Below are 22,954 nucleotides of genomic sequence, written 5' to 3'. Positions count from 1 at the left end.
TTTCTTTTTGGGAATGAAAGTGTCATAAATTTGATTGTGCTGATGGTTGTGCAACTCTGAATATACTAAAAGCCATTGAATTGTACAATTTAAATGAGTGAGTTTTATGGTATGTGAATTGTATCTCAAAGCCATAAAAAACCAGTAACTATTTAGAAAAAATGAAGGCAAAATAGAGATTTTTCCAGGCATATGAAAGTTGAAAGAATTTATCATCACCAGAACCGCACTAAATAAATATTAAAGGAAGTCCTTCAGGCAAAAGGACAATATCAGATGGAAATATGAATTTACATAAAGGGAGGAAGAGCACTGGAAATGACAACTACGTGGGTAAATATGTAAGATCTTCTTCTTATTATTTAAATCTCCTTAAGAAATAATCGACCATTTAATGAAATATCACAACAACATAGTATGGGACTTACAACATACATAAAAGCAAAATGTATAATAAGGAAATACAAAGATTAGGAAGGTAGCAAGGGAAATACCCCACTGTAAGGTTCTTATGCTAAATGTCAAGCAGTACATCATCACTTGAAGGGAAACTGTAATAAGTCAAAAGTGTATGCTAGAAACTCTAGAGCAACCTGTAAAAAGTCTAAGCCACCCAATTAAGACAGAGATTGTAAAATTGGATAAAAATTAATGTGATACGCTATCTGCAAAAAATATGTTAAGTATAAAGACACAAAGAGGTTAAAAGTAAAGGGATGAATAAAGATATGTCATGCTGGCCAGGTGCAGTGGCTCATGCCTGTAATCCCAGCACTTTGGGAGGCCAAGGGGAGCAGATCACTTGAGGTCAGCAGTTCACGATCAGCTTGGCCAACATTGTGAAACCCTGTCTCTACTAAAAATACAAAAATTAGCCGGACATGGTGGCAGGAGCCTGTAATCCCAGCTATTCGGGAGGCTGAGGTAGGAGAATTGCTTGAACCCAAGAGGCAGAGGTTGCAATAAGCTGAGATCGCATCACCGCACTCCAGCCAGGGCAACAGAGTGAGACTTAGTCTCAGAAAAAAAAAAAAAAGAAAGAAAAAAAAAAAGAAAACCCACCCAGCTCTACCATTACTGTGATATCTGAGGCTGGAGAAAATAATGAAACTGTTCAGACTACCCTCAAGTTTACAGACAGTGAGAAATACCCAAATGAAACTCCTTTTTATGAAACATTCTTGGAAAATCTAGAAGACAATGTCTCAGACATTTAAAAATTCTTAGCATTACAAGCTGAAGAAATCTTGGTGTGGTGATGATCTTAAGTGGCAGCTGTGCAAGAAAAATTAAATGAAATAGATAAAAGCCAAAAGGGAGGAAGACATGTATCTAGAATATGAAAAGAACTCTTTCAAATCAAAAATAAAAAGTCAATCCAATTAAAATTTGGGCGAGAAACAAGAAGAAGCAGAAGAAACCATAGAGCAATTATTTCATGGCATTCCTGTTTACAGTTAAGCATTTCTTAAGTTGAGAAGCTGTGTTTGATATGGAACTCTTGGAAATCAAAAAGAACCAAATGAAAGAATAAGCAGGAAAAAATAAGTGGGAAACAGCTACTTGAAACAGATCCAAATCTTGACCCATCTGATTTCCAGTTCTTAGAGGATGCTAGAAACAACGTGGAGGTAATTGAGTCTTTGTTCCAGGAAATGGATGACCTGGAGCTGGGGGATGAGGAGGATGATCCAGACTCCAATCCTGCTGACCCAGAGAGTGACTCCACTGACAAGAGGACTGTCCCCATCTGTAGAGAGGCTTGACTGTCACAGCATCCTGGCTATGCTCAGAGGGTTTTGATTTTCCTTTCCTTTTCTCCAAGAAGAAATGATTTTCAGGAGAATATTCTTCTGATAGATTTCATCATTGGACTTAATAAACTTATCTTAAAATTTCAAAAAAGTCCATTGTATTCCTATATATCAATGACAATTAGATATGGAAATTTTAAAAAGAATTATTAATGATAGAATCTCAATGTATTAAGTACATAGGAATACATCATACAAAAATATGAAAGACCTATCCAGTGAAAACTAAAAAAAAAAAAAAAAAAAAAAAAAAAAAAAAAAAATTGGTGAGAGAAATGAAATGAAGACCTAAATAAATAGAGAGTTATATTTTGTTCATAGATTTGGAAGATTCGATATTGTAAGATATCAGTTCTCAAATTGACCTATATAGATGCAGTGCTATCCCAGACAAAATCCCAACAGGTGTTTTTGTAAAAATTGACAAGGTGGTTCTAAAATTACCATGGAAATGCGAAGGACCTAGAATAGAGAAAATAATTTTGAAAAAGAAGAACAAAGTTAGAAGCTTCATACTGTCTGATTTCCTGACTGACTATAAAGCTACAATAATCAAGACAGTGTGGTATTGGCATCCAGATAGCCCACAATTGATTTTTGACAAAGCTGCCAAGGCAATTCAGTATGGAAAGGATAGTCATTCCAGCAGATGATCCTGGGGCAGTTTGGATATTCACATGCAAAAACATGAATTCAGACCCTTTACCATGCACAAAAAAACCCTCAAAATTGGTCTAAGAGCTAAAACTATAAAACCCTTAGATGAAAACGTAAGAGAAAGTCTTTGTGACACTGAATTAGGCAAAGATTTTTAGATACAATACAAAAAGCACAACTGATAAAAGAAAAAATTTCATAAATTGGGCTTCATGTAAATTTAAAACTTTTGTGCTTCAAAATGAAAAGGCAAGACCCAACCAGGACAAAATTTTTGCAAATGGATATAAAAGATGGATAAAGGACATGTCTAGAATATATAAGGAACTTTTTCAACTCAATAATAAAAAGACAGCCCAATTAAAGTTTGGGCAATATATATACACATTTTTTGCCACCCAGGCTGGAGGGCAGTGGCATGACTTCAGCATACTACAACCTCTGCCTCCTGGGTTCAAGGGATTCTCGTGTCTCAGCCTCCCGAGTGGCTGGCACTACACACACATGCCACCACACCTGGCTAGTGTTTTGTATTTTTTGGTAGAGACAGGGTTTGGTGTTGGCCAGGCTGGTCTTGAACTCCTGGCCTCAAGTGATCCACCTGCCTCGGCCTCCCAAAGTGCTGGGAATACAGGCGTGAGACACCGCACCCAGCCTGGGCAAGATATTTGGATAGACATTTTACCAAAGAAAATACACAAATGGGTAACAAGCACATTAAAAGATACTTGAGTCATTAGGGAAATGTAAATTAAAACCACAATGAGCTGCTACTTTACACACACTAGCACGGCTATTATCAAAAAGAGAGTAACAAGTGTTGGTGAGGCTATGGGGAAAGTGGAATACATTGCTGGTGGGACTGTAAAGTAATACGGACACTTTGGAAAAACAATTTGTTGGTTTCTTAAAGAGTTAAGCATGGATTTATCATATCACCCAGCAATTTCATCCCTAGATGTCTACCTGAAGTAAGTGAAAACATGTTCATATTATGACTTGAATATGAATGTTCATAGTAGCAATATTCGTAACTAAAAAGTGGAGATAATCCAAACATCCATCCACTACTCAAGGGATAAATAAAATGTGGTGTATCTATAAATGGAATGCTATTGAGCTATAAAGAGAAACAGAATACTCATACATATGATAACATAGATAAACCTCAGTTATGCTATGTGATACAAACTGCAAAACACCACACTTTGTATGTTTACATTTATATTAAGATAGATTAGCAGTTGCCTAGGGTATGAGATTGGAATGGGGAATTACTGCAAATGGACATGAGATCTTTTTTAGGGTAATGGATTTATTCTAAAATGGGATTGTGGTGGTGATTGCACAATTCCGTAAATTTTAAAATTCATTGAATTGTATACTTATTTTTTTTGTTTGTTTGAGACAGGGTCTCACTCTGTTGCCCAAGGCTCTAGCAGTGCAGTGACATGATCATAGCTCACTGCAACCTTGAACTCCTGCACTCAAGCAATCTTGCCTCAGCCTCCCAAGTAGTTGAGACTACAGGTGTGCACCACTTTGCCTGGCTAATTTTTAAATTTTTTTTGTAGAGACTTGCTGTGTCTTGCTATGCAGCCCAGGCTAGTCTCGAACTCCTGGTTTCAAGCAGTCTTCCTGCCTGGGCTCCCAAAGTGCTGGGATTACAGGCATGAGCCACTGTGCCCAGCTGAATTACATACTTTAAAAAGGTAAATTTTGTAAATTGTAGATTATACCTCAGTAAGTTGCTTTTAAAAGCCAGTTTTTCAATACGTGGTGCTGAGAAAACTAGATATCCACATGCTAAAGAATGAAGTTGGACCCTTACCTATCACCATATACAAAAATTAAGCAGGGCTGGGTACAGTGACTCATGCCTGCAATCCTAGCACTGTGGGAGGCCCAGGTGGGCAGATCACGAGGCCAGGAGTTCGAGACCAGCCTGGCCAGCATGGTGAAATCCCGTCTCTACTAAAAATACAAAAAATTACCCAGGCATGGTGGCACATGCCTGTAGTCCCAGCTACTTAGGAGGCCAAGGCAGGAGAATTGCTTGAACCTGGCAGGCGGAGGATGCAGTGAGCCAAGAACACAAGATTCCATCTCAAAAAAAAAAAAAAAAAAAAAAAAAAAAAAAATCAAAGTGGATCAAAGACCTAAACGTAAGAGCTAAAATTACTAAGAGAAGAAAACAGGGGAAATGCTTCATGAAATTGGATTTGTCCATGATTGCTTTTATATAACACCAAAAGCACAAGCAACCAAAGAAAAGTTAGACAAATTGGACATCAAAATTTAAAATTTTGGTACATCAGAAAAACTATCAGCAGAGTGAAAAGGCAATCCATAGAATGGGAGAAAGGTTCACAAATCATGTATCTGGTAAGGATTTGATATGCAGAATATATAAAGAACTTCTAAAACTCAACTACAACAAGTAAAAGAACAACCTAATTCAAAAATGGGCAAAGGATTTGGAGAAACAGACATTTCTCCAAAGAAGATATACAGATGGCCAATAAGCACATGAAAAAAGATACTCAACGTCACTAATTGCTGGGAAAATGTAGATCAAAACCACAATGAGGTACCACTTCCATCCTTTAGGATGGTGACTACTACTAATACAAACAAACAATACACAACCAGAAACCATGTGTTGGTGAGAACACGTAGAAATTGGAACCCTTGTGCATTGTTGGTGGGAATGTAAAATGGTACGACCACCTTAAGAAAACAGTATGCCAAGTCCTCAAAAAAAAATTAAACGTAGAGTTCCCATATGATCTAGCAATTCCACTCCTGGGTATACATCTAAAAGAAATGAAAGAATGGACTCAAACAGATATTTGTATACCTACACTCATAGTGTTGATGGCTGTTGTGAGACCTTGGTTCTTTTCAGTTTAAAAGAGTTTAAACAAGAGACACACAACAGAGATGCAGCATACAGCAAATTTATTGCAAAGGAAAAATAATATTTTGAAAGTTAGGTTCAGAATCCCTGAGAGAGGATTCAGGGCAGGCTGCTCATGAGAATGAAACAGCAAAGACTGGCACTAGGGAGACTCCCTTTCTGAGAGTCTTAATATTATTACTCATGAGGAGGTGGGAAGAGCTGTTACTGGTAACTATGTTTTGGGTGGTCCTCTGGGTGCACATGCCAGTAGCTGTACATGTTTGTTCACACATCACATATCTCATTAGCATCTTAAATCTCTCCTCAGGGATGTGTTTTTTACAATTATAATGAGCAATGGGTCAGTCTGAGGACAAGTAAAATCAAAATGCACGTGCTCCCTACAGGGAAATTCCTTACTGGAGAGAGCTTTGCTTGAATGAGCTGGACTCCAATGCGAATGCTGGGCTTATTGTGTTGACTGTATGGTCACCCCTGTAACCAAGAACATGGTTACTTCCTTGACTACCTCTCCTGCCTCAATAGCAGCATTACTTACAGTAGCCAAAAGGTGGAAACAACCTAAATATCCATCAGTGGATGAATAGATAAAATGTGGTATATACCTATAATAGAGTATTATTTAGCTTTAAAAAGGAATGAAATTCTGATACATGCCACAACATAGATGAATCCTGAAGAAATGCTAAGTGAAAAAGTCAGACACCAAAGGTAAGTATTGTGTGATTCCACATATACAAGGCACCTAGAATAGGCAAATTCATTGAGACAGAAAGTAGAATGGTGGTCACCGGGGTTGTCGGGGGAGGAATAGGGAGTTACTGTTTAATGAGTAGAGTTTCAGTTTGGGATAATGAAAAAGTTCTGGAGGGCTGGGCACTGTGGCTCACACCTGTAATCCCAGCACTGAGAGGCCGAGGTCACAAGGTCAGGAGATGGAGACCATCCTGGCTAACATGATGAAACCTCATCTCTACTAAAAATACAAAAAAAAAAATTAGCCGGGCGTGGTGGCGGGCGCCTGTAGTCCCAGCTACTCGGGAGGCTGAGGCAGGAGAATGGCATGAACCTGGGAGGCAGAGCTTGCAGTGAGCCGAGATCTTGCTACTGCACCCCAGCCTGGGCAACAGAGTGAGACTCCGTCTCAAAAACAAAACAAAACAAAACAAAACGAAAACAAAAAGTTCTGGAGATGGTGTGATGGTTGCACACAATGTGAATGTACAATAATAACCCCTCATTGGTGGTTTAGCTTTTAGGGATTTCAGTTACCTGCAGTCAACTGTGGTCTGAAATATTAAATGGAAAGTTCCAGAAATAATTCATGTTTTAAATTGCACACCCTTCTAAGCAGCATGATGAAATCTCCCGCTGACCTACTCAGGATGTGAATCATCTTTTTGCCCAGCACATCCACACTGTATATGCCGCCTGCCCATTAGCTACTTATTAGCCATCTCATTATCAGAGCACCTGTCGCAGTATCACAGTGCTTGTGTTCAAATAACCCTTATTTTACTTAATAATGGCCCCAAAGTGCAAGAGTAGTGATCCTGTCATATTGTTATAATTGTTCTACTTTATTATTATTGCTAATCTTACTGTGTCCAAGTTACAAACTTCATCATAGGTGTAGGAAAAATAGTATATTTAGGTTTGGTGCTGTCTGTGATTTCAGGCATCCACTGGGGTCTTGGAATGTATGAATGTATCCCCTGTGGAGAAGAAGGGACTACTGTACTTAATGCTACTGAACTTAAAAATTGTTAAAATGGTAAATTTTGTTAAGTATATTTCACCACAATTAAAAGTCAGTCAGCCTGAAAGAGATGCCATTATTAAATAATGCTATCAGTTGATGTGTTTTATTGTGCTCAGAATTATCACTTATCAGGAGGGATAATCTGTTCCCATACTTTACTCCTGTACATGAGTAAAAACATGTCTTTTAAATCGTTTGTTAGGTTTGTAGATCTTTGCTATATTTGTAATATCTGGAGCCACATTAATTTTTAAAGTGCTTGATGGTTAAATAACCATGAAGAAATTCTCAGAGAATATAGGAGTTTGAGACTAGCCTGGCCAACACGGTGAAACCCCGTCTCTGCTAAAAATACAAAAATGAGTCAGGCATGGTGGCGGGCGCCTGTAATCCCAGCTATTCAGGAGGCTAAGGCAGGACAATCGCTTGAACCCGAGAGGGGGAGGTTGCAGTGAGCTGAGATTGTGCCTCTGCCTGGGCGACAAAGTGAGATTCCATTAAAAAAAAATTGTCAGAGAATGGAAAGATTTTAAATTGATCATGGGGTTAACTGGAAAGGTTAATGCTAGGGGTCAAATCTGATATAAACAAGTTTGGGAATAGTATCCTGCCATTAGATCTTGAATGCACAAGTACCATGCTTGTAATTCATCAACAGCATTTTCCCCAAAAGGTTTGCCTCTTGATTTTTTTTTTTTTTCCCAGAATGTTCAGTGACATGGTAAGGGCTTAATTTTATTTTTTAGAATCCACACACATATAAAACAGCTTGACTTCTGTTTATAAAGACATACTTGTTTAAAAAAAAAAAAAAAAAAAGGAACTCAAGTATTAAATTGCTGTTTTTGTTTTTTTAATAGAAAAAGACATCATAACAAAGGTTTAAAAGAGGGATAAGGTATTAGGCTTAGCTCACAGTTCATTTGATCATTTTTTTCAAGGTTGAACAATCTCAATAACTGCAAGGCCATAACTATAAGCAAACAAATCACCACCCCCCCACACACACATACACAAAAGCCTTTTACTAAATGTGACGAGATACATGTCATGAAAATAAAATTAGATTCTCTGATGAGAAGAGCTGATTATGAAGACTGGGACGCTTAATAATGTTAGCTCATATTATGAAAATCATAGCATAAAGGTACATTATATTTTAAAAACTTATTAATGACCTTCCTTCACCAAGGACGTCTTCTTGCCACCACACCATCAAGCCTTATTTCATTGATAAGTTTATTCATGTCGCCTTGTATGATTCTGGAATGTAAGCCTCCCCAGGCAATCTTTCCAATTTATTCCTAGCATAAATCCACAGCCTAAAGTCTTAGCATGCATTTATATTGTTGTTATACATCATCCCTACTGCAATAATGCCCTAATGCTGACGACACAACTCTCGAAATGGAAAGCAAGCAGTGTAATGATATGATCATGCACATAACATGCCTATGTGTGCCAGGTACTATGGTTAATATTTCAGGTATTTTAACTCCTATAAATCTTAACAACTGTATGGGGTAGGCGGTATTATTCTCACTACAATGAGAAAACTGAGGTTTAGGGAGGTTAAACCCATGTTTTTCTTACTGCACTTCCACAGATATGGGTATTAGTCTCAGGGCTCGTTGGCTAGAGGGAATTTTTGTGCCTAAATAGTCCCAATTAGCCACAGGTTTTATTAGTCCTTGTTTCCTCGGTATTTTCTTGCCATCTATTATTGTCATTGCTATTGTCATTGTTACAGTGACTCACTCTAGCAATCTTTTCCCGTCAACCACCCTTTTCTAACTGGTATATCTCAGAGAGGTCACCAGGCTTGTTAGAACTTTGGGTAAGAGGCAGTGAGCAAAGACGGGGAGGGGCGGAGGGTGTGGGCAGGTGTGCAGGGAACTTATACGTGAGACTTGAAGGGAGAATCCGACGTAACTCAGTGTTCTGAGGAGTCTTGTCAGGGTGCTGAAAATTTTTGATAATTCTAGGTTAGTTTACCTCAACATATCCTATCACAAACAGAAGGGGTTGGCTTATATATGTGAAGAAGATAAGAGACATGTAGGTAGGTGTGCATAGCAAGAAAAATTGCGATGGAGAAAGCATCTTAATTCTTCATTATTTTTCATAGGTCATGGAGAACACTGAAGAAACGTCAAAGTGAACCAAATCATTGCTTTTATTTTACAAAGGCAGAAAATGAAACACCACTAGGTAAAATAATTAAAAATTTAATCCTTTATTTCCTAAATAAAGCACTTGTGTAACCTGTTGTATCATGAACCATAATCCATTCTGCTGCAAGGTGTGTGTGCTTCTGTAATGTGCATCAGTCCATCGGCAACTGCTAAGTAGGGGATGATACCAGTATTCAGAAGTCACATTGGCTCAACATGACTCTCCCCAGAAAGCTGATGTGCTGAAGCAACCAGAAGCAAATATTCACACACCTAGAGAGAAACCCTAAGGGATACATGAAGATCTTATGAAAAAGGATGAAAATCCTTTAAGTGCAAGGAGTAGCCGGCTTAGTGGCTTCAAAACCACCTCATTCTTCCTGTGTTATCTGAGAAGCTGCAAGTACTGATGAAAAAACTGAGAAGACATTTCACATTTCACCTGGCAATTAGAAAAAAGCACTGACTGATGGATACCTCTGTGTCATTCTTTCAATATTGATGAAAATGCTTTCTACTAGAAGTGACTGATTTCAAGGATCTGTCTCTCAAAGGAAGAAACAAAAACCCAAAAGTTTGACTGCAAAAGATTGACTAATTCTAGGTGCAAATACCAGTGGAAATTTAGGATTGTTATTGTACTACACAGGTTACAAAGTTCCAAAACTATTTTCCTTATAAGTTTTAGTGCATGATTTTTCAGAATGCAGTTTTCATCTTTTTAGGTGCAACATTAAGAACTGGTTAGGTCAGAACAATTTAGTTTCTCCAGTTTTTCCACCTAAGTTACATGGGAAAAAAAGGAAAAAAAAAAAAAAAAAAAAAAACAGAAAAGAAAAAGGAATAGTAACTTTAAGGAAGTGTGAAAATAAAGTCTTGGAGCAGTGGAAAGGTCTGGGGCTGGTAAATGGCTTAGGCAGAAGCATGTGCACCGGCCGAACATAACAGCTCGTCTCTCAACTATGTCCTCGTCAAGGCTGGGATGCACGCTGGCTTCTCTACAGTCTGGCCCAGTGTAGGCACTGTGAATTCAGTGTGTCACTAGCGTCACCGATTCATTCATCACCCATCATTCATTCATTTCACAAACACATAAGGGTGAGCCACTGAGACAGAGTATACAAAATGAAAAGCGCTCACATAATTTTAATAGACTTTGTTGTTAGAAGTTTTAGATTTTCAGAAAAACTGAGCAGATAGTACAGAGTTCCCCTATGCTTCTGCCCACCCCAGGCCTTTATTAACATCTTGCACTAGTGTGGTATATTTGTTTAACCAATATTGACACATTTTTACTTTATTTTTTGAGACAAAGTCACTCTGTCACCCAGGCTAGCTGAAGCCTATAATTTACATGAAGAGTCCTCTTTCTGTTGTATGTCTTTATGAATTTTGACCAATATATAATGCCATGTATCCACTATTATCATATTGTATACAGTAGTTCCACCGCCCTATAAATCTCTACTCCATGTATTTACCCCTCCCTCTCTCCCACTGAACCTCTGGCAACCACTCTCTTTACTGTCTAACTTTCCTTTCTCCAGAATGTCATATATTTTGAAATCATATATTATGTAGCCTTTCAGACTGACTTCTTTCACTTAGCAATATACACTTAAAGTTCCCCTATGTCTTATGACTAAATACCCCATCCCCCCTTTTTTAAATAGCTAGGCCATATGATTTTTTTTTTTTTTTTTTGGTGGTTTAAAAATTTACTGTGGCAAAAGGTACATAAGATTTAAATTTTAGCCATTTTGAAGTTTACAGTTTAGAGGCATTAAATACATTCGTTGTATGTACCAATCACCACTATGCACCTCCGAAACTTCTTCATGATCCCACACTAATCTCCGTGCCCCTTAAACAATAAATTCCCATTTCCTCCTGCCCCCTGTGACAAAAAATAATCTTTGTTCTACTTTGTCTCTATGAATCTCACTAGTCTAGGCACCTCACATAAGTGGATTCATATAGTAGTGTCCTTTTGTGATTTACTTCACTTAATGTCTTAAAGGTTCGTCCATGATACAGTATGTAGCAGAATTTCCTTTTTATGGCTGAATAATATTCCAATGTAGGGATATGACACATTTTGTCTATCCATTCATCTGTTGGGTATTTGGGTTGTATCTACCTTTTGACTACTGTGAATAATGCTGCAGTGAACACTGGTATACAAATATATCCTCAAGCCCCTGCTTTCAGTTGTTTTGTGTATATACCCAGAAATGCAATTGCTGAATCAAATGACAATTCTGTATTTAACTGGAAAATCACTATACTGTTTTCTACAGCAGCTGCACCACTGTGTATTTCCATCAGTAATAAGAGTTCCAATTTCTCCACATCCTTGCCAACACTTGTGTGTTTTTTAATTTTAATAAATTATTCCAATGGGTACAAAGTGGTATCTCATTGTGGTTTTGATTTGCATTTCCTTACTGTTTAGTAATGTTAAGCATTTTTCATGTGCTCATTGGCTATCTGCATGTCTTCTCTGGAGATCTATCCAAATCCTTTGCCATTTTTTAAATCAGGTTTTTATGTTATTGTTGCATTTTGGGAGTTTTGCGTGTATTCTTGATGTTTAATCCTTATTAGGTATGTGAACTGCATATATATTTTCTCCCACTCCATAGGTAATCTTTTCACTCTGTTGATAGTGTCCTTTGATGCACAAAATTTTAGAATTTTAATGAAGTCCAATTTGCCTATTTTTTCTTTTGTCATCTGTGAATTTGGTGTCATATCCAATAAACCATTGCCACATCCTAAGAGTTTTATGGTTTTAGCTCTCACATTTAGGTCTTTGGTCCACTTTAATTTTTGCACATGGTGAGGTTGCAACTTCATTCTTTAGCCATATGGTTATCCAGCTTTCCCATCACTATTTGTTGAAAAAACTATCCTTCGAATAGTCTTGGCACCCTTGTCAAAAATCATTTAGCTACAGACGAGAGGGTTTATTTCTAGGCTCTCCAGTCTATCCCATTGATCTGTCTGCCTTTATGCCAGAATCACATTGTTTTGATTACTGTAGCATTATAGTAAGTTTTAAAATATGGAGGTCTAAGTCCTCCAATTTTTTGTTCTTTCTCAAGACTGATTTGGCTATTTGGGATCCCTTCATATTCCATACGAAATTCAGGATGGGTTTTTCTATTTCTGGAAAAAAAAAAAAAATCCTAGGATTCTGATAGAGATTGTAGTGAATCACTTTGAGTAGTACTGACATATTAACAATATTAGATTTTCCAATCCATGAACATGAGATGTGTTTCCATTTATTTTTATCTTTAAGCAAGGTTTTGTAGTTCTCATTGTACAAGCCATTCACCACCTTGGGTAAGCTAATTTCTGTGCATATTATTTTTGGGGCTATGGTAAATGGGACTGTTCTTGTAATTTCCTTCTCAAGATTGTTCATTGTTAGTGTATAGGAATGCAACTGATTTTTGTGGGTTGACTTTGTATCCTGCTGCCTTACTGAATTAACAGTTTTATTTATTTTTTTGGTGTGGAATCTTTAGGGTTGTCTAAAGATCATATCATTTGTGAACATACAGGATTTTACTTCTTACTTTCCAACTTGGATGTCTTTTCTCTTTCTAGCTCAGGCTAGAACTTCTAGTATTGTGTTGAATAGGAATGGTGAAAGTGAGCATTGTTGTCTTGATCGTAGAGGAAAAGCTTTCAGTCTTTCCCCACTAAGTATGGTGTCTACTGTGGGCTTTTAATATCTGGCTTTTATTATGTTGAGGTAGTTTCCTATCCCTCATTTGTTGAGTGTTTTTAATCACAAGAGGCTCCTGGATTTTGTCAAATGCTTTGTCTGGATCAATGGAGATAATCATCTGGTTGTTCTCCCTTCATTCTGTTAATATGGTATATTATATTGATTTTTGTATGTTGAACCATTCTTGCATTCCAGGAATTCATTCCATTTGGTTATGCTGTACAATCCTTTTAATATGCTGCTAAATTCAGTTTCCTAGTATTGAGAATTGTTGAATCAGTGAAAATAAGGAATCTTTTCTTCTGTAATCTTTATCTTGTGGTATATTTGTGTCTGTAATCTTTTCCTGTGGTATATTTGTCTGGCTTCAGCATCAGAATGAATTAGGAAGCATCCTTCCTCTTCAATTTTTGGAAAAAGTTTAAGAGGGTTTGGGGTTATTTCTTCTTATTTGGTAGAATTCACAAATGAGAACCATCAGGTCCAGCGCTTTTTTTTCCAGGAGAATTGATTACTAATTCAATCACCTTACTGGTTCTAGTTCTATTCAGATTTTAAAATTTTTTTCATAGTTCAGCAGTGGTAGGTTTTGCATTTCTAGGATTTTGACCATTTCATCTAAGTTGTCCAAGGTATTATTTTATAACCCTTTTCATTTTTCTAGGATCTAGAGTGCTGTCCCATTTTCATTTATTTTAGCAATTGAGTCTTCCTTTTTTATTATCTAGGTAGCAGCTTCTCAACTTTATGGTCTTTTAAAGAACTTGTAGTTTCACTGATTTTTCTCTAGTGTTTCTAATCTTTATTCAATTTATCTGTTCTAATCTTTATTATTTCCTTCCATCTGCTAGCCTTGGATTTAGTGTGTCTTTCCCCCCTCCTTAAGTTACAAAGTCAGGCTGTTGACATGAGATGTTTTTTGTTTTTTAATGTAAGCATTTATGTCTGTAAATTTCCCCTTTAGCAGTGCTTTCACTGCATCCTATAAATTTTGGTATGCTGCATTTTTCTCTTTTTAATTTCTCTTGTGATTTCTTCTTTGACCCATTGGTTGAGTGTGTTTAATTTCCACAAGTTTGTGAATTTTCCAATTTTCCTTTTGTTATTGATTTCTAACTACATCCTGTTGTGGTTCAAAAATGCTTTGTATCTTCTTCACTTCTTTGCGTGTGATATATATCTTTTAAAACTATGGAGGCTTGATTTGTTGTTTCTGCTTTCAATGATCCCATCTCAAGTTTGCTGATTCTTTCTTCTAAAGAATAGATTCTTTGCTATTCTTTGCTGCTGAACCCCTCTAGTGAAAATTTCATTATACTTTTCTCCTCCAGAATTTTTTTATAATGCCTATCTCTGTTGATATTCTGATTTTGTTCATTTATCATTTTCCTGATTTCCTTTAATTTTTTGTTCATGCTTTCCTTTAGTTCTTTGGGCATATTTGAGTTGTTTTAAAGTATATGTCTAGTTTAATGTCCTTCATTAGGACAATGTCTGTCAATTAATTTTGATCTTTTGAATGGGTATTATTTTCCTGTTCCTTTGTAAGGCTTGTGATTTTTTTTCTTGAGAATTGGGTATTCACTATTATAATATGGTAACTCTAGGTAAGAGATTCTTTCCTTTCCCCATGGTTTTCTAGTTCATTTATTTTTTTATTTTTAAAAGCTGTCATCCATTCGTTTTGAGAGTTTTCCAAATTACTTTTATAAAAGACTATCCCTTTTGTGTGTGATCACTGAAGTCTCTCTTCTTTTTATGTCATATTCAGCGATTTTGACATAAATTCCCTCAAATGCCAGGTGCTATCCTAGATTTTACAAATTCGCTTTGTGCCAGGTAATCCTCCAATACTTACTTTGACCTGCTTTTGAGCTTAGGGACCAGAGCAAGGTGAAAGCTTAGGTCTTAAAACTTTCTGGGCAAGTGTTTTCCCTGGGCATATGCATGTCGCATTTTAAATGCCCCCTGTATATATAACTGTTCTTAATTTCCTAATTTCCCAAAGCCTTACCCCAGATTCTCCTCTGGGCCTTAGTTGTTCTATTTTATGTTTCCACCTATAACCTCCTGCCCCATGTACCTGTGGTTCTTTGCAGCTTTTATAAGCAGTGCCCACCCTTCCAGTTAGGCAAAAAAAAAAAGATGAGACCTTGTGTCAGTCCTTCAGGTATCCCCAGACAGGTTAGAAAAAAATGTACACAGTAATATGCCAAAAAAGTCTATTATGTTTTCTCCAGTTCAAGGGAGGGAACTGGGCTGCTGCTGCTTCAAGACTGTCACAATGCAGGGAGGGGTCGGGGCAAGAGCCACTAAAAACTCAATATTTTCCTACCATTCTGAAGATGACTGGGAATTTTTTTGGTTGCTGTAAACCTTTGACTGTTTTCTAAAGTTCTAATAAAGTTTGTTCAGACGGTTGCTTTTTTTTTTTTTTTTTTTAATGTTTTGATGGGGAAACAAAAGCTTGCAGCTTCCTAGTCTGCCCATTTTGCTGATGTCGCTGGGGTCAATTATGTTTTATTCCTCCCTATAATTTTAGTATTACAAGACCTTGAGTAGAGTATGTTTATTAAGTATAGTGATTAAATTTTGGTTAGTGAGAATTAGAAAAATGTCAATGGTCTCAAAATTCTCCTCAATCTGATCATTTGCATTTAAAAGCAACATTAATGAATATATTTTCTTTCAATTTCTTCTAAATTAATCAATCTTGCCTGTTTTTGCTGGCTGTGATAACAGTCACTATAGAGCAAAAACTTTTATAAATCTGTTTTAAGAAATGAAAGCTTATGGCTGGGCACAGTGGCTCACGCCTGTAATCCCAGCACTTTGGGAGGCCGAGGTGGGCAGATCACCTGAGGTTGGAGTTTGAGGCCAGCCTGACCAACATGGAGAAACCCCATCTCTACTAAAAATACAAAATTAGCCGGGCATGGTGGCGCATGCCTGTAATCCCAGCTACTCGGGAGGCGAGGCAGGAGAATCACTTGAACCCAGGAGGTGGAGGTTGCAGTGAGTCGAGATCGTGCCATTGCACTCCAGCCTGGGCAACAAGAGTGAAACTCTGTCTCAAAGAAAAGAAATGAAAGTTTCCATACCAAAATACTAAATGATACTTATTGGCTTCTGCCAGTTTCCTATTTTGTAGTAGCATATGTTCTTGTAACCTGTCTTCAGTTGTGGCATAGGGTAGATATATGTATATAATATATAAATATATTGAACAAAAATAATAGGTCTTGCAAATATTTTATTATTCTTCCCTATAAAGTTTCTGGTACCACATTCTTTATATCACGTAAGTGTTCGCTTTGTTCATTTAACAAGGATATTATTACTAATGCTTATTTTATTATTTTAGGATTTTCATTAAGCCAACCCATACCCAGTTTCTACAAATGAAAATCAAAGTCAATCATCTAAAATTTCATGATTTCTTCCCATCAAGAGGATCTGGAGTCTTCTGTTTCCATTAAAACTGAATTTATGGCAGTGCAAGCCCGGGCCAGACTGGGTAAAAAATGATGGAAGCACATTTATATTCTTAAAAATGTCTGCAGATTGCATAGAAAGTTCTCAGATTTGTAAAAGTTTATTTCTATTGTAATTCTTTGCATGTTCATTTTGTTAAATTTGCAATATAAACCAGTTGCACATCTTTTGCTATCTGGCCTCCTAGGTTGAGGGTTAGGGTTTGCTTTAAGCAAAACTGAGATAACTATAATGTGAACTGGCCTACTGGCTTGCCCACTTTTATCAATCTGCAAGGGTGGATCTATTTCTAGGTCTTAATTTCAAGGTTTACTTTCCCTTTTCCTTAGATTTTACTTGGATCAAAGGGCATGGAAATATATTTTTTGCTTAAGTCTTATACAAAGGAAACTGTGGCCCCAGAAATTATTTTGCTTTGAAAGTATGTAGATGAAATAAGTATTTTTAAATGTCTTGATTAAATAAAGCATTCTATGATCTGATTGTCAGCTCAGTATGTAGGCTAAGGGTATACCTTTACTTCTCTTTTTTATGCTCAAATTTTTTTTCATGTGATTGTTATTTTCATTTCACTGAGGACTACAATGATTATCATCTCTAGGAATTTAGTTTGTTTTTAGCTAATACTCCTTTAATGCTTCTAAGACAAGCCTTTCAAAATTGTAATAAATGAGTTACACAGATTTAACTTTGGCTAAATTACCATTTCCCTTCCTCACAGAACTTCAAGGCCTCTGAGAGGCAGGGAGGATCACTTTTATTCTTATCAGTACTACTACTGTTTCTATTAGGTCAACTTTTTCCCTTTTTACTTTGCACTAAGGTTGCAACCATGTGACTAAATGATTTTAGTGTTCGTAACACGCTCCAAAGGCTCAGCTATAAAAAGGAACCCTTTAACAACATCAAATATTGTATGAAATTATCCTGTATCGGACTCTCCTTTGAGAAGTGGCAAAACATTTTATGAGTATTAATTTGTTTAACCCGTTCAATTCTAAGGCTCATTTTGTTCATATTTTCAGTTTTAAAAATCCCTTTTCCTCTACTATTCAACCAATTCTGGTTAATATCAGGGACAATAAAGTTTAAAAAATATTAGACTTATGTGCTATATGAGCACATTCAAAGACTAAAATTTTGAGGTATTTTGATAATAGCTAAATAGCATGAGCTAAATACAAATATTCACAGATGAAAAGTTTTGACAAATTTTTCTTTCCTCAGGAACTAGGATTTAGAATAACCATAAATTAAAGGAATCTTCTAAGTATTTTTATCATATATATAAAAATAGCAAGATAAATATTTTCAGTTTTAAAAAAAGGGATAAAAGTGATAAAAAAGGAAAAGGAGGAATAATGCTAATACATTTGACTTTACTTACCTTGCAAGTGTTCTACTGTCCTGTTAGAACAAACCACTGACTGTTACAAAAGTAACATTAGTTACATCATATTGTATTAGGTGGAATATGCTAATTTCTCTCTTGTAAAACAGTCTGGAGGTGGATAGTCCACGCCACTTAATGGCGTTTCTTCAATGAGGTTGTACAGCAACCAGGATCCTTCTGTTACCTTCTTCCACAATGGTGTGTTGCCTCCTCTTCAGGGTCCAAGATGGCTGACTACCAGATCCACATTCCAAGCAACAAGATGGAGAAAGGGGCAAATAAATGGTCATGCCATTTTAATGACACAAATCATTGCCCCTCACATTCCATTGTCCAGAACACAGTCATACCTGCACAGGAGACTGGGAAATGTAGTCTTTATTCTGGGAGGCATACCCAATTGAAAAATCAAAGCTTCTATCATTATGCAAAAAGGAAAGAATGGATATTGAGGGAAAATTGGTGCTGTCTGCACATCTCTTATTTAGATATTTGTATAGAAATTCAAACTTGAAAATCATTCTACTGGGAATATGACAGGAATGACTAGCTGACAAATACCAACTATTCTGGGTTTTTGTTTATGAAGGATTAGTTTCCTTCCTTTGTTCATCCAAAAGCAATGAAATGCAAAACATTACCTGAATGAGTTCCAAGCTATGTTTTATTGGTATAAAACCAAAATAAGATGATGTAATACTCTGGTCTACCAGTTAGCTATATAGACCTAGGTGAAAAAAAAAATTTTTAAGGAAAAAAGAAAAATGTTTTACTTATGATAAAACACTGATTAGTCTTGTCAATTTATCTGACCAAAACAAAAATAGTTCTTTAATTTTTATCAAATAAGTAAAAAGTCAGTAATAATATTGTTACTTCTGAAAAAATTCATAAAACTGAAAGGCAGAGAAAAATTTCTCAAACCATCAGTATATTTTTCTCCTTATTAAAAGGGAGAAAGGCCGGGAGTGGTGGCTCAAGCCTGTAATCCCAGCACTTTGGGAGGCCGAGACGGGTGGATCACAAGGTCAAGAGATCGAGACTATCCTGGCTAACACGGTGAAACCCCGTCTCTACTAAAAATACAAAAAACTAGCCGGGCGAGGTGGCGGGCACCTGTAGTCCCAGCTACTCGGGAGGCTGAGGCAGGAGAATGGCGTAAACCCGGGAGGCGGAGCTTGCAGTGAGCTGAGATCCGGCCACTGCACTCCAGCCCCGGGCGACAGAGCAAGACACCGTCTCAAAAAAAAAAAAAAAAAGGGGGGGAGAAAAAAGGTCTTCATGATTCTGCTAAAAGACATCAGCTAACAACGCCAGGGGTAGTCAGGGAATGTCTTAAATCTCTGTCCTACTGATGAATCCCCTTTTGCTCTTCCTATGCGGGAAGACTAAGGTCACGTCACACAGCAGCTACACGATCTGGTGCAACACAACTATAATCAGTTTGCTTGTGCCTGATGCAAAAGCTCTCAACTCCTAGTCTGTGTTATGTCCAAAGTTGTCCTTCATCTAATATATTAAAAACTACCCTCGTCATCTTAGAGCATCAATCAAAGCTACAAAAAAGATATATCTAAAGTTATTTTTGTTTGAAATACACATAGCCCAAGTTTCCATTTTCTGAAAAAGGCAGAACCAGAAAGTTATATATTATGAAAGCCACTTTAATTATTATTTAGATGACCCCAGATGTATGAGTGCCATTATTGTTGTATAGCTATGAAACAGATCATCATCTTTTACCTCATTACATTTCCTCAATATGAAGTTCCCAGTGACTATCCGATCACACCCAATTTCTCCATTTCCAAAGAAGCCGAATAGGGGAACACTAGGAAAAAACTTTCTGAACGCATCAGCCTCAACATTCCCCTTGGCTCTGTAATACTGAAAGCCCCTGCCAACGCATGCAAACATGAAGCCAATGGTGTTCTGCTCTGGAATGTTGGCCGCTTTGAGGCGCTGCATTGCAGCCTCCGCAGTCTTCTCATCACTGACGTCCTCGTTGAGGAGCACAGTGGCACTCTGGATTCGGTGTCCACTAAATGACAGTCCAACCACACCTGCGGCATCAATATCCAGAGGGTTCCTGGAAAATTTAGAAAAGTGGCAATATCTCATGAAACATTAAAATTTTTAAGTACAGAAGCAAAATCCTCCTGATTCACTGATGGGAGGCTGCTGCCTTTAGCAGCCTATGGTTAATCTGAGGCTCACCCTCACAGATGAGTAAAATATGGTCAAAAATCAAACTATTAAAATAGATCAAGAGAAGCCACCATTTTTTTCAGTCACAAATACAAAGGGGCAATGCACATCCATAACAATTTCTGAAACCCATATTTGGTTATTAGAAGGGACAGTTTCCTTACCTTTCTGACTTCCTTAAAAGGAATGTTATAATTTTATTAATATACACAAAGATATCCATTAAACGAAGCCTTCTGCTATTATTTACATTGTTAACATCTTTCCCCCCACTTCAGCTGTCAAATTCTGAAAGACATATATTAAAAATATAATAATGGAGGGTGATTTTATTTTTTTGGAGATCGGGTTCTCTGTTAGCGAGGCTGAAGTGCAGTGGCATAGTCATAGCTCACTGCAGCCTCAAACTCCTGGGATAAAGCAATCCTCCTGCCTGAGTCTCTCAAGTAGCTGGGGCTACAGACACATGCCACCACACCTGGCTAATCTGTAAACATTTTGTGGAGATAGGGTCTCACTATGTTGCGCAGGCTGGTCTCAAACTCCTGAACTCAAGCAATCCTCCTGCCTCAGCCTCCCAAAGTTCTGGGATTACAGGCATGAGCCACTGTACCCAGTCTTAGGGGATAATTTTAAAAACCTATTAACTCTAGAAGTTTTAGCTTTATGTCTAGTCCACTAGAAAATATGTTATTTTTTTGTCTTGTTTATTGCTTTGAGTCTAGAATTCAGCTTAATTTGATGGTAAAAACTCATGTTTTGTTTTTGTATTTGCCTGGTTTTTTTAAAAAATGAAATATCCTTACAAAAGAAAATACAACATTGATAAAAGTTATAAAGCATATAATATAGTGAACATCCACTAGGGGAGAAACAAGTATGTTACATTTCTATCATGCTTCCAACATCTGAATCTATAAAATGGGCAAGATTCACTGGATTACTGAGAAACTAAGATGCAAAAAGGTTAAGTGACTAAGGTAATAAGGCTAGCTAGTAGTAAAACGAGTTTGTGAGGGGCAAAATCTATCTTCTGAAGTACTCTGCTGCTTTTAAAACTTTATCACATTTCCTCTTTGGTACAGAATTGTTAATACATATTGTCAATCTTGCCTCAAAGAATTATTCACCTTCCTTTTGGGTTGTGGATCAGTTGGGTTATCTGGACTTTATTAAAATGGAGCACTCATTTACTCAACGGTTTCTCTTAATCACTGACAGAGTATGAAGACCACATTAAAATTAATGGGTCATATGAAAAGTAATGATTGGGGTGGAGGGTGTTTCTCATACTAGGTATAAAAAGTAGATGATATACAAATTGCTGTACTAACAAGCTAGCGCCTCAGATGTTTTAAGTCCGAGTGAGATACCTGCATTTCAAAGGTAAACTGTATGTTGAATCACCATTGCCCTATCGGTATACAATTTAAAAGTTAACAGCAAAGATACAGGAAAAATTAGGCAAGAGGGGAAATAACTTAGATAGTCACCAAGAATTCGGTGTATGTATGCACAAAATCCAGTGTTTGATATTCTACTGCCTGGGATTCAACGTACTTGGCTTTCCTCTTTTCCTCCTTCCTGGCAGTCCAGGGACCTCAACTTTAGCTATTTTCCCAGATCTAGCTCACAGAGACTACCAGAAAAGAGAGTATAACTAGGATGACTTACATAATTCTTACAGATACTGATCTCCAAGTCTGTCCCCAAGTCACCACTCTAGGATGCAAATATTAAACAGAGTGGGAAACAAATACTAGTGTTTACAGGCATTGAGGGTGGGGTAGGGTCTCATTTGCCTGCTGGAAACAAATGACATTTATGTCCACCTAATGGTTTCAAACTCAAAATGATATGTACTTTCATTCAAGATGGAAAGGAAGTAATGGCTTCCAAGACAGAAGAGCAAATATTTTTATCTTTGAAAGCAAAAGCCTTAGTAACAAAAATCAAAGATCCATAATTTTTGAGCTTGAAAAAGCCTTTCAAAAGATCTAATACAGAATTTCCAAAAACCAGTAGGACTTGCAAGATGCTCTGTGGAAAAAAAGGTTTTGTGACTTTTTTTGTGACAGATTTGGGAACTGTCACAGGTAATACTATTCCCCTTCCAGATTTCCAATGCACTGGGCATATTAGAAGCTCTGAGAAGTTTTGCATAAAGATACACTTGAACCATGTGTTTCCTTTAAAAGAGGAAACTAGAGAGGAGGTGACACATTGAGGTCACAGAGAGTACCACATTTGTCAAAGGAAAGATCAACAGGCAATGTCAAAATAAATTTTAAGGAGAATGTGAGTCCAACTAAGAAGTTCTTAAAGGACAATATATATAAAAATGTAATTATTCAACTGTAAGCAGAATTATGTTGAGTAAGCCCTTTAGCCAATGTCTACTACAAAATGGAATGAACTATTATCTTAGCAATTCTTTAAACGTGGTTTTTAAATTGTTAACCCCAAAGTGACAAAACCTGGGACCACTTCCCCTCATTCACAGAGGAAATCAGACACACACAAGACATACTTTTCAGAAGTCAGTGATGACAGGTTGTCCACCTGGCCTCCAGCCAAGATGATATTCATATCACTGAAAGTGCTGACTACTTGCTGCAGATAATTACTGGCTCCCACCTTACAGCAATTATAACCAAAGACAAGGACCACACGAAGTTCAGGGTTATCTAAAAGACCTGCAGAGAAATGAAGAGCAAGAGTTAAAGACAGCCTTAAAACAAATTATTTTATACATGTTGCAAAATGAAATGTTACTGTTAATAACT

General features: G+C 37.0%; 2 protein-coding genes across 4 annotated transcripts in view; one reads left to right on the top strand and one right to left on the bottom strand.

Moving 5' to 3' along the window:
- The window catches only part of NRG4 (neuregulin 4), a 123,683-nt gene extending 104,514 nt beyond the window's left edge, over positions 1-19,169 (top strand). The window contains exons 10-11 of one of the 3 annotated variants that reach the window (XR_007727689.1): positions 9,285-9,367; positions 16,437-19,167. Coding sequence is in view for 2 of the 3 variants with exons in the window: in XM_050799917.1 (XP_050655874.1) it covers positions 16,437-16,477 (41 nt within the window). In the remaining variant the exon portion in view is untranslated. Of the gene's footprint in view, positions 1-9,284; positions 11,684-16,436 lie in introns of those variants that run through there. The other 2 variants (XM_050799917.1, XM_050799918.1) reach the window with 2 other exon arrangements.
- Positions 19,170-19,607: 438 nt separating this feature from the next.
- Positions 19,608-22,954, bottom strand: part of FBXO22 (F-box protein 22) — a 278,566-nt gene continuing 275,219 nt past the window's right edge. Inside the window, exons 7-8 of the mRNA XM_050799880.1 lie at positions 22,699-22,864; positions 19,608-20,049 (exon numbers count right to left, since the gene is read on the bottom strand). Of these exons, the coding sequence (XP_050655837.1) occupies positions 19,632-20,049; positions 22,699-22,864 (584 nt within the window). The 3' untranslated portion in view covers positions 19,608-19,631. The remainder of the gene's footprint in view (positions 20,050-22,698; positions 22,865-22,954) is intronic.

The sequence above is a fragment of the Macaca thibetana genome, chromosome 7 (genome assembly GCF_024542745.1).
Source record: "Macaca thibetana thibetana isolate TM-01 chromosome 7, ASM2454274v1, whole genome shotgun sequence".
Lineage (NCBI taxonomy): Eukaryota > Metazoa > Chordata > Mammalia > Primates > Cercopithecidae > Macaca > Macaca thibetana.
This window is presented reverse-complemented; position numbering and strand designations above follow the sequence as displayed.